The following is a 13,044-nucleotide window of genomic DNA, read 5'->3' on the forward strand; positions in this document are numbered from 1 at the left end:
AAATCTTTAAAAGGTTCATAGTTTGGCAGATTTGCTTCCTGAGGATTCAGAAGAGTTTTCAGACATGTCTTATTCACAGCCGCTTAGCTAAATAGATTTGCTTAACAAACCATCTATAGGGTTTCAAGCACATGTCTTGTCAGCACCTTGCCAAGTGTAGTAAAACAGGTCAAGTCTTTTCTTTGGTACGGTCCAAAGCCAAACATGATGAAAGGGATTTCCTTCACGTCCCACTACACAGTCTGCAACTGTGTAGGTATTACATTTTTTCACTAATCAATCTGAAAGTCCGATATATCTTCATGAGACACAATATTTTCCTGTAAGAGAAAAGAAAAAAAAAAATATGTTTAATTGGGGCAAGCACATACGAAAGAATAGTGATTGGTAAATAGGTTTGCCCAAACACAGATTAACAGGGAACCTGGGTAACTGGTGGCTACGCAGGCCAAACTGATCAACTTAGTGACAGCCCTTCTCTTGTCTCAAAGTGCTGCAGAAAAAAAAAAGAAGAGAAACATGTATGGGGGAAAAATGTAGGTGATATACTTACCTTGCCTATGTGAGGGTGACAGCACCATCCTTCTGGCGAGATCCTGGTTGATACTAAGTAGCCCAAGTCTCACACAAAGATGCTACTGCACTGTGCTGTAGTGTGACCCTGTGAGATGTTGGATACTATTTATTCCCTATTACCTCATTTTCCCCCCCACAGGTGTTTTTCTTCTTTTTTGAAGCAGCTTAAGATGAGGGGAGAGGGTCATTACTAAATAAGTGGACCTTGCACAAAGTACAAGGTCCTCTTTAATTAACTGGTAATAGGATCACTTACCAGTTCATTTCTGCATTGCAAACGTTGCAGCACCTTCTCCTTCCCTCCTGTTTTCTTCCCATCCTTACACACCTCCAGTTATGAATTAATATCTATTATATTGATGGAGCAGCCTCATACCAAAGCCAAGTAAGGGCATTTACATCATGATGAAATGGCTCATCAATATAGCCACATGATGCACCATCATTATCCCCAATTGGATCATTCATGGGGTTGGGGACCCAATCACTAAACTACAGCAGAGGAGTCGCTCTGTTGGCACTTAGGAAATTCAGAGAATATAAGGTGCTCTCTGATTGGATAAGGGTTGGATTGTGACATCACTGCCCCTTGTTCAATCATTAGTCAGTTGATAAAAATAGCTGTTCTCTGAAACGCCGATTTGCCAAGCAAGCAACCCCTTGTATTTTTAGAGCAGAGAAGAAGCTGCTCGGCACAGTACAGTACCAGGACCTGGAAGATTACTGTCAGCATTGTATTAGCTTCAACTACTGCAGTGCTTTACATGATGCTCTGTGGGCCACTCGGGTATGACATATGCATGCTTACATTGGGTCAAGTTTGGAAGTATGCAGAATAAATTATACCTGGAGTTCAGCTATAAATATGTTTAAAATACACCTCTCATCTGTTAAGAAAAGACCTATCGTGCGCTTTCCTCATTGCAGCTAGAGCAGTCATCCCTAGACACTGTGCCCACAACACAGAAATGAGTAATTGAGCTCAACAGATAGACGCACATGGAAGAACTAATGACCCAACTTTATGACGGGTATCCACGATTTTCAGCTACCTAGTCTGCTTGACTTCTCGTTCGGGATCGCATGTAAGTTCTCACTTTGACGTTACGTTGAGGTTGGCTCGTATGAGGTCACTCCATTTATTGGGGTGTCCCTTGGCCTCTTGGGTGTCCCCCAGACTAATCTTTACTTTCTCTTCTTCCTTTACCTCTTTCTTTTACTCTTCCTTTTCTTTCTAGTTTCTTCCACACTCTCTTGTGAGTTCCAAGTGATTTCTAAGTGTCCAGAGAGGTGGGCATTTCTTGACTCACTCTACTGCTGCTCTTTAATTGTCCAATTAAGAGGACAGGTAATAAACTATGATTAAGGAATCAGACATTTTATGCTATACACACCAATTGGATGCATGATTATTACCATTATCATGATTTCTTGGCATGAAAGGGTGTAGAGCTGTGCACATACATGGTGCTTGCAGATCTAACAGTATGGTGGCATCTGGTGATTATGATTCTTGCCTGAAGTTCTGATTCAAAGTACAGTATACCTCAAGCCAAAACTTTTAAAGTTTTGGTTACAGTAGAGAAGGGTTAAAAGCTGCTTTTTTTTGCTGTCTGTGATACTTTGGGGAGATTTTCCTCCACTGTATGTCCTGTAGACTCAACAGTAAGTGATAGGAAATCGCTCTAAAGTGAGGAACATCCTCTCAGACAGTTGTGACTGCTGCAAGTGCCCCCGCCTGAAGACTTCACCTCTATTTCTGTTCTAAGGACAACTCAACATTTTGGATTTTCCCTCCCATTTACTGCATGATTTTAGTGGAAAAATAATAGCTCTACTTGAATGATCAACTATGTTAGAGAGGGGACTCCTGAAAATCAAAGACTGATGTGTTAGTGACAGATTGCATCATTTTGATTTTGCCCAGAGATCCACTTTGGTGCCTAAATAAATGAGCTCCCGTGTGCATCAGTAACGCCATTCCAGCCCAACCAATCAAGGTGGCTGAAGATCCCGAAAAAAGAAGAAGGCCGGGTGAAGTTGTCAGTGCTGGCATTAGAGCAATGGGAAGGTACATTTGGTTCCACTTTAAGTATGTAATATATAAATATAGAGATTATATAAAAAAAAGTCACTATGGAAATACTTCAAATTAGTACAGTGATTATATGATTAAAACTCATGATTCACTTTTCTAAGTATAAATTCATGATTTTCTTTTTTTCTTTTTTAGGTATGTTAAGATTGAATGTGAAAATATATGCAGTGGGATGAATTGATAGTGACAAGTTAAAAAAAAAAAAAAGAATACTTTTTTTTATTTAGAAATTGATATATTTTTTTCAAATTCATTTGAGTATCCAAGGGTTGGAAGTGAGGAACAATGCAAGCTACTTGTCAGCAAGTCAACGAAGGAGTAAACATTATTACTCAATAAATCAAAAGGAAGAGACTTGGTTGGTATAATCTGTAAAAGTCTGTATGAGGAGTTTTATTCAAGCTGCCGGATGTGCATGTGCTTCTTTGCCGTGCGTGTGCTATTTTTAGGCAGATGGCGTGCATTTCACTACATTTTCTGGCATTTTGTATTCAAACTTATGTCTAGGGCTGCAACAACTAATCGACATAATCGATTATAATCGATTATTGAAAAAGTTGTCAACTTTTTCAATAAACTATCAATTCATCACACAGTATACTGTATATTTTCACATTCAATCTTAACATACTTTAAAAAAAATTATAATGTGTTTATACCTAGAAAAAATAAATCTAACCATATAATCATTGTACACATTAAAATTATTTTCATATTTTTTTTATTCTTTTTATATTTTTTTAATATATTCCATATATTACATACTTAAAGGAGAACTATGAGGTGAGTCCCTGGTTTTGGCGGTCTCAGTATACCGCGAGCTGTAGCTCGCGATATACAGAGCTTTGGGTCACGGGAGGACGCTAGTATATGTCCTCATGTGACCCTTAGGCTAACTATGGGGTAAAAAACACTTACCCCATAGTTTTCCTTTAAAGATGCAATCAACATGAGCCTATTTTTTCACAAAATCTTGTTTTACATAATATTATTTATCTTTTTGGGTTTCAAAAAATATTGAAACATTATTTTACCTAACTTATCTCAAATCTCAAACAGTGATTATTATTAATTGTATGCTATATAATGTTTATTTTAGATGGTATATATGTTGATGGCGTATTTGTTTGCTGTATGACAAATAAAAACCTACCTTTTGAAGGCAAAACTTCTAAGCATCGCCTTTCAAAACAGGCCCCTCTACCGAGTTTAGGGCTGCAACAACTAATCGACATAATCGATTATAATCGATGATTGAAAAAGTTGTCAACTTGTTCAATCATCGATTAATCGGCTTCTGGTTAGTTGGCCCTGTTCACGGCTCCACACACGTTGCGCGCTGTATCCCCTCCCCACCTCACGCTCGCCGCTGCCAGGCCCTCCCGCATCCACACGCCCCACCTCCTCCCCGCCTCACGCTCACCGCCCTCCCACATCCACGATCGGCACAGGGACGCAGGGAGAAGAAGTAAGGAGGAGCAGGGGTGGGGGGATGACAATCGCCAATAGACAGGCCCGATCTCAGAAGCAAGTTGCTGGAAGACTGCTTAGGTAAGCCTGCACTCCCCCCCACATGGTGCTCTATAATGTATTCCATATATAATGTATTATTGTATAATGTATGCTGGGATTTGTATTCCTCCATAGCTGATGGTGCATTGTGCTGTATATTATACAGAGAACTACAAATCCCAGCAATAGTACATTATACACTGTATGTATAATGTACTATTGCTGAGATTTGTTGTATCCCTCTATAGCTGGTGGTATTCTGCATTGCGCTGTATAGGGGACTACAAATCCTAGCAATAGTACATTATACAGTGCAATGCGGAATACCACCAGCTATAGGAGTACAACAAATCCCACCAATAGTACATTATACAGTGGTGCAATGCCGAATACCACTAGCTATAGAGGACTACAAAACCCAGCAATAGTACATTATACAGCGCAATGCATAATACCGCCAGCTATAATGTATTGCTGGCATTTGTTGTATTCCTATATAGCTGGTGGTATTCTGCATTTCGCTGTATAATGTACTATTGATGGGATTTGTAGTCCTCTATAGCCGGTGCCATTCTGCATTCATTGCTATATAATTTTACACTTTTCATTTCACTATATTGCACACCACATTTTTTTTAAAAATTATTATTTACTTCCACCACTCCAAGCTTGCTCCTGTGATGGACTACAATCTCAATACAAACTAGTAGTCCCATCACTGGAGCCATTTTTAAAAATGTATTTAATTTTACTTTAACCGATTAATCGAACTCAATAATCGGCTAACTAATCGATTTTGAAAATAATCGTTAGCTGCAGCTCTAACCGAGTTCACTTCCAGTTTTCTTTAGCGGAAAAGTTTTCTACTCTATTTTGTACTGGGATCCAACTCCCATCCAGTGCATGACCATTGAGGAGCAGGAGTGCCATCATCCACCCTATCTGCATGGAGACAGACATATGCTCCACAAGCTTAAGAGCCAGGTTGCTTGATCCCAGGATGGGCATCTTGCAACCTCACATACATGAGTAGACGCACTAGAATTACATTGATCTATTCCAACTGCAATACCGTTTGGCACAAACTACTATACTTTTACAGATCTGATCTATGGCATTTTATCCCCTTTTCTCTTATTTAGCTCCTGACATTCTAGAGAACCTCTGTATTCAATGCAAAGCAATGAAGCAATGCTTGCCTAGTACCACAACAAAACTGTGGCCATTTACAGCACCTGCAAACATTCAAGCAAGACAGGGATGATTTTACAAGCCCAGAGATGCATCCAATTCACTATAGACCATGTAACATAGAAATACCTACCCAGCCTCCTTGCTTCTGCAGCCAGGGTACAAACATGTCCATATACTGAAGACTGTAGCCCATGAGTTGGTGAACAGCATGACTGTTGATTCCTGCTACTTTCCTAGTCAGTTCCATCGTCATGGCAATTTTAGTCAGTTCAGGGCTCGTGCTGGCACCAACTTCACTGGTCTCAACCTCTGTCTGGCTTGTGAAAACCTCTGCAAGTCGAAAGAAGCTGCCATACGACATTCGACTGAGCGCATTCCTGAGAAAGGGATCTTTGTGGATCTAGACAAGAAAATACAAGAAAATTTGTCAGAGTTTAACCTTACTGAAAATCATTACTTTTAAGAAAATGTCATTCATTTCAAGAACAGAAAAAAGGCATGCCGGCCTAACTAGAAAGCTTCTCAGTTTATTTTCCCCCGAGTTTTTTTTTTTTTTTATAGTACCAGGCTGCTAGATTTATGCAATCCTCTCAAACTACTTATTGCAACATGATTTTGTCCTATGCAACATCCCTCTCAAGCTCCAATGCAGTGAGTTCAGAAAGAAGGCAGTGCCGAAACCATGGACCACACTGACTTGCTTTCTCACTGTATTAGATTTGTGGCCATTCCTAAGCAGAGGTTAGCATTTATCTAAAGGGGCAGTGAAGATGAATACTTATGGCACCATGCTAAACCCCATAAAGTGCCAAAGCTATCTGCTCTGGCATTTGCTTGGCCATAAAGTGCCATGGCTATTTGCTTCAGACCCCATTCACACTAAGCGTTTTGTAGCGCAATTTCCGCTCAATTTCGAACATGAAGCTCAATGTAGCTTTTCAATGGAGCTGTTCACCTCTCACAGCCCAATGTGGCCTATAGCTTGTAGCTCAAGCTTGTCACTTGAACATGATCTATTTTTCGGCGGATTTGGTGCGATTTGGCCCAATAGACTTCAATGGTGTAGCTCAATGTCGCACATTACCAGCGATTTTGCGCGGCAATGTCGTGCTACAGAAGTGTCACTTTTGCACAGGAACATAAGCAGGAAACAGGAAGAGGAATTATGTCACATCAAGGCCGCTTTTGATTGGATACAGCCCATTGTAGCATCTACGCAGTCAATGCCAAAATTAGCGATACGTAGCGTGACAATATGTGCACTGTTGCTCAATGACTCTCAAAGTCGCTTAGCTCAAATCAGCGCTGAGAAAAAGCTTTTTTTGATGTAGCTCAGTGTGAATGGGGTCTTAGACACTTTTTATTCTTTTTGCCCCTCCCCAGACCTAAACGATCCCAACCCTCTGCAGATCTGTACTTACTGAGATCTGGGTTTGCTTTGCTGTTTGTTGACATTCAGCAAGTCTCCTAACTGCATCTGTCATAGCAGTCTATGGGGCTGTATTGTGTAGGTGCGGCCAGTAGAGGGAGCAATGGGGAGCTGGATGTAAATCATGACCACGGATCTCAGAAAGTACAAATATGCAGAGGGTGTTGGTGGTACTGTTTAGATCAGGGTGGGGGCAAAAAAAGATAAGTGCATTTGGTTTTACAGTGCACTTATCCTTTAAAGAATGTAAAATCTTATAAAACTACACTAAGCTATAGAAGGACAGGAGATGAAAGGCACTCAATTCAGCTGTTTGTAAGCATCACTCTTACAACTATAGGTCCCCCAAATGTCTACCAAGTGACTACACTCAGCAGCAGGTTAGAAACCTGGACTAACCCCCATTGCTCCTCACATAATAAGTAACACCAGTAATGTCTACCAGACAATTCTGTGGTCTAAGGTTGGTTGGATGTTACATGTGCATCTAAGTACTCTGATGTTTATGGGAAATGTATTCTTTAAAAGGGAAAATTCAGTATTTTTATGTTTATATTTTATTTATGTGTGTTAAAAACCTTATTTCTATGTATAGTTTGTCCTTCTCACTGTACACTCGCGTCCTGGAGCAGCCTTTTCTGAACCACTTATGTCACTTCTGACTAAAAATTGTAGACTCTCTATGGTAGTAATTGGCAGCCAAAGGCCGATGGATTTGCCTAGGTGAGAGGCTGAGGAACAGCAGTCTTTTGTTTAAAATAATGCCAAGGAACACATACTATTTTATTTAAAATAATAATGTGATGTGGTAACGCCTCACTGATTTCTATAAAGTGTGAATTTTAATAACAGTTCCACTTTCAGCAGTTGTTATAAATTCAAAAGTGTAATTTTTTCATCTTAAAATAATGCTCAAAAACAAGATCAATACCATTTCTGTAAGAAAACCAAAAAACAATATCGGGTCAAAGTAAAACTGAACTAAGGAGTTAAATCTTTAAAATGCTGCATCAGGATTTAACTCCTGAGTTTAGTGTCACTTTAAAGAGCCCTGGATTTTATGTCTATGGGGCAGTTAATAGTCCAGGCTACTGGGTCCCTAAACACGAATGGTTGTGTGACTGTTTGTGGAAAGGGGTAGATCAGCGTGCGCTGATCATGGGGGAAAACAAAAACAAACAATGTTTTTTAACCTTGTTTGGTGGACTGAACACTTCTCTCTGACAAACTTTGTTCAGTGGTGCCTGCTGGTGCACCTAAACCCTACGATGAGACCAAAAACAAAACATGTCTGTAGGCAGAAAGTCTTGGTAGATAAATGTGGAAAAGAAAAGTGCTTCAGGTTGGAAAATCTGTCCAATTGCTACCGTTTCTGAGATAACTCACAATATTTGTAGGACTCTATAGTGCTTCTGCTTCAAATACAGGCACAGTGAATGGGTAAAAGTAGAAAGAAGGCAACAGCAAGCATGTTCTGTACAGAGTTCATACCAGCACCAGTAAGTATTTCTGTGACGCAAGGGGTATTTGTAGAAAAAGGGCAGGTCCATGGACCTATGGACCTAAAATCAGGTAGAAAAGTTGGAAATTCTGTCACTTAGGAATTGAGTACCAATGGGTACATGGGTAGCATTTAAAACCAGAGATAGGCCTTCTCTATGCTATCCTAAAAAACAACCTCTATCAAGTTTCCCTGGAGTCCTACTTTGATGCTTGATCAGTTTGCAGTTTTTGTTTGCATACAAAGTTAATTTCCTGTAGAGCACAATTTGTCTTGCACCCCTTGCTGAGCTACACTTATGGACACGCTGGTTCTCTACATGTCTATTTTCCCGCTTTCATCAAAAAGCTAATCCTCTGCCCCCAGATAAGGTAATTATCTGACCCATAGCAGCAAACATTTGCATTTGTTTAAATGTAAATGATGTTCATCCTTCCACCCTGGTGACAATCAGAATGCAGCTGCCACCCTGGGCCCCACATCTCCATGAAAAGAATAGGCTAAGTCATTACAATGGGGAGGAGTACTCGCACAATACCACCAAGGCCAAGGAGTCAGCTGCTAACCATAAGAAGCATAGGCTTGGAACATTACTCATGCAGCAATAATGTCAGATAGTCACTAAGAATTTCTAGCCCAAATGAAAAATATGGCAGTAGGGATGAATCTGGTTCCTGCTGGTAACACCTCCACTTTTCTTTGCTTAATTTGTTTGCTTTTTTAAAATCTAGTTCCCGGTCTATCAAGACCTGAGCACTAAGAACTGTTACTTTGTCTCAGAGACCCCATTCAATGCGGCTCTAGAAATAGACAACAACATTTTAAAAGTCTAAATCCAGTTGGTGCATGTGAATGAATAATGGGTCTTAAAAGACCACTATAGTAAAACAAAATTTTACATCCGGATAGGGGCTTTTGGTTAATACAACGAGTACTATGCATTGTATACATATTTTTTTATATTTTACATGCTGATATTTATACTATATTGCCAAAAGTATTGGGACACCTGTTGGAATCGATAACACAAATCAGAGCACATTCTACAACACCCCTCCAAATAACCTCCATGGCCAAAGGTGTATAAAATCAAGCACTTAGGCATGCAGACGCTTCTACAAACATTTGTAAAAGAATGGGTCACTCTCAGGAGCTCAATTAATTCAAGTATGGTACCATGATAGGTTGCCACCTGTGCAATAAGTCTATCCGTGAAATTTCCTTGCTACTAAATATTCCACAGTCAACTGTTAGTGGTATTATAACAAAGGGGAAGCAACTGGGAACAACAGCATCTCAGCCACGAAGTGGTAGGTCACGTAAAATGACAGAGCGGGGTCAGCGCATGCTTAAGCGCACAGTGTGCAGAAGTCGCCAACTGTATGCAGAGTCAATAGCTACACACCTTCAAACATCGTGTGGCCTTCAGATTGGCACAACAACAGTGCGTAGAGAGCTTCATGGAATGGGTTTCCATGGCCGAGCAGCTGCATCCAATCCAAGTGCAATGCAAAGCGTCCGTTGCAGTGGTTTAAAGCACGCCGCCACTGGACTCTAGAAGTGGAGACGTGTTCTCTGAGGTGACGAATCACGCTTCTCTGTCTGGCAATCCAATGGACGTATCTGGGTTTAGCGGTGGCCAGGAGAACGGTAGTTGCCTGACTGCATTGTGCCAAATGTAATGTTTGGTGGAGGGGGGATTATGGGGTGGGGTTGTTTTTCAGGGGTTGGGCTTGGCCCCTTCGTTCCAGTGAAGGGAACTCTTAAGGCATCAGCATACCAAGACATTTTGGACAATTTCATGCTCCCAACTTTGTGGGAACAGTTTGGGGATGGCCTCTTCCTGTTCCAACATGACTGTGCACCAGTGCACAAAGCAAGGTCCATAAAGACATGGATGAGCGAGTTTGGGGTGGAGGAACTTGACTGGCCTGCACAGAGCCCTGACCTCAACACGATGGAACACCTTTGGGATGAATTAGAGTGGAGACTGAGAGCCCGGCCTTCTCGTCCAACATCCGTACCTGACCTCACAAATGCGCTTCTGGAAGAATGGTCAAACATTCCCATAGACACACTCCTAAACCTTGTGGATGCTTTCCCAGAAGAGTTGAAGCTGTTATAGCGTTAAAAGGTGGGCCAACTCAATATTGAACCCTACGGACTAAGACTGGGATGCCATTAAAGTTCATGTGCATGTAAAGGCAGGCGTCCCAATACTTTTGGCAATATAGTGTACTTAACAGTGGCCGTAGATGTTACAGTAACATGTACTGATATGAGTTTTTTCGGTAGACAGACCCTGGCCAATTAAATTTCCAAGAGGAAACAATGAAGCAATCATTTGTGTTGGAAACATTTTGGCTGCAAGATCCAGATGCAAGATTAGCAATAAGTACAAATAAGGGCTTATGCACATAGATGAGCCCGCACAACGTAAATACCCAGCGTCCTGTCAGGGAAACGCAGGGTGCTGCAATGGCTGTGCATGGGCATACACCAGTACTTGCATAAACCGTGTAGCCATATGGACTTAAATGCCTGGATACAGGTTTTCTGCATCTAGAGATTTAAGTCTGTATGCATATGAAGCTGTATGCAAGTACCAGTTTACACCCACATACTGCGCTCGACTTCTGTGCAATGCTGTACGCGGCACCTGTGGTTCCCTCTTGCATGAAAATATGCTGGTATTCACTCTGTACAGTCTCAGCCACCCATGTGCATAAGCCCAAAGGCCAAAACCTGGTTTACCTTTTAGATTGCAGCCAGGGCCGGATTTACTCTCCCTGCCGCCCCAAGGCCAGGTTCCGCAATGCACCCCCCTAGATGCTTTTTATTGAGATTTTTCCAAGTGTCTGAGCAACAACAATAATACTGACAAACAACCTCCAGACAGACATCAACCGGGTCAACATAACCCAGGCAATTTTACAATATTTACACACTCTTCACTGATCACAAGATTACAAGGTTACACAAGCATTTTGTTGCAAGATTCAATACATGGTATTTACCCTCCAGCACAGGTAGTATACAATGTGGGGAATCGAACACAGCCACATGCAGTCAATATGGCAGGAAATACTTCCAGGGGTTCAGAGGTCTAGAATTGGGGTCGTAAGGCTAAAGGATGAGAGTGCATTTAGTACTTCACCCCACTTCTACAGTTGTGTTAGAGGAGGAGGACAGCCATGGGTCCCAGATGCGGCCAAAACGTGTCGGGTTGCCCCTCTGCTCGTATGTGAGTTTATAAATGGGCAATGCCTGATCAACCAGTCTTTCCCACTCGCTCAGGGAGGGAGCATTTTTTTCTACTTTTTTACATTTTTAGCTTATCGTTTACTTTTTTATTTTTTATAATTTTTTTTATTGTTTATTTATTTATAATTATTTTCTTATTTTTTTAATTATTTTTTACTTTTTAAATCACCTTTTTATTTTATTATTATTTCTTATGTGTGATAGCCTTTGGAGTTGACAGGTTCTCTTTATTGACCCTGTCACCTCCAATACAGGAGGGGAAGGGAGGACGGACAGGCTGCACATATTTTACACGTGATCGCGGCGACATCGCCTCGATCACCTGTAAACGAACAAGAGGCTTCCCCACACTACATTTAGTCCTGCCTTCCCAAAGCAGGACTAAATGTAGAAGGCAACTTACCGCCCGGCACTTTATGTTCCAGGCGTCGGGGGATTGCACTCTGCTGCCGTCCCTCTGCGCCCTGCTGCCCCACGGCCTGGCCTCGGTGGCCTCGTGGGGAATCCGAGCCTGATTGCAGCTATTATGAAGGAAACAGGGTATGATGAGAAAATGGTAAAATAAAGGAGCAAACATGACAGCCTTCTCCTTATCTCTTGCTCTAATGTCACAAGGACATCGAGTAGGTGAAGATCTCCTGACCAGAGACAGCACTAGAAGTCATTCTAACCCTTTTCAACTCTATCCACAAGTAAAAATATAGGTTTACGCTCAAAATAGGCTCTTTACCAGCAGAAGTCAGTTGTGCACCTTAATCCTAAAAGGCTTTTGCTCCATTTCATTGTGGTCACTACGGCATCTCTTCATTTCCATTGCAAAAATTGAAATAATATGCCACATATAGAAATAAATGGTTACTTTCCTGATAGTTGTCCTTTAAAGCTGAAATCTATTTAAATGGAACCTAACTGTCTTCACAGGCATGGACGTGAATTTTCAGATTATCCAAGTGTCTAGGTTTATGCCTACCTTAAAACGTATCTGTGTTATAGTTGTCATCCCTACCATTACTCTTACCTTCTCGTTGATCACAACAGCCTGTTCCTGGAGCAAGTCCACCAATTTCCGGATTACCTCATCTTTGTCCTCTCCGTCTGCTTTGTTGATGACTGTCACGTTATTGTTATCTAAATTGTATAGACAAACAAATTACATATAGGTAAGGCAAACAGTAATAGGAAAACATGCCAATATTATTTCAGAATCAAATACTCTATAGAAAGACGTTTCTCTAAAGCTGACTTTTTGAGGGAGCTATTCATCAGAGCAATACCTGTGCCAAAATGTATGACCCCTTATAAGATAATATTGGTCTGACTGTTATACTTATTCTTAGGTAGCTTAAAAGTTCTAGCTTTGTAGAAAACTAATATCATATGAATGGTTTAGGAATAGTTACATTCAAAATTACTTATCTATATTTAAATGTATATATATATGTATATATATATATATATATACACACATGT

The 13,044-nt window shown here is 40.8% G+C and overlaps 1 protein-coding gene across 1 annotated transcript; it reads right to left on the reverse strand.

Moving 5' to 3' along the window:
* Nucleotides 1–272: 272 nt before the first annotated feature.
* On the reverse strand, nucleotides 273–12,837 carry BCL2L12 (BCL2 like 12). Its single transcript, XM_018572016.1, has 4 exons — nucleotides 12,801–12,837; nucleotides 12,593–12,702; nucleotides 5,511–5,780; nucleotides 273–320 (listed from the first exon to the last, which is right to left on the reverse strand). The coding sequence occupies exons 1-4, from the start codon at nucleotides 12,835–12,837 to the stop codon at nucleotides 273–275; spliced, it is 465 nt and encodes a 154-aa protein (XP_018427518.1).
* Nucleotides 12,838–13,044: the final 207 nt, after the last annotated feature.

Source organism: Nanorana parkeri, unplaced genomic scaffold (genome assembly GCF_000935625.1).
Source record: "Nanorana parkeri isolate BGI_ZX_2015 unplaced genomic scaffold, ASM93562v1 scaffold1902, whole genome shotgun sequence".
Classification (NCBI taxonomy): domain Eukaryota; kingdom Metazoa; phylum Chordata; class Amphibia; order Anura; family Dicroglossidae; genus Nanorana; species Nanorana parkeri.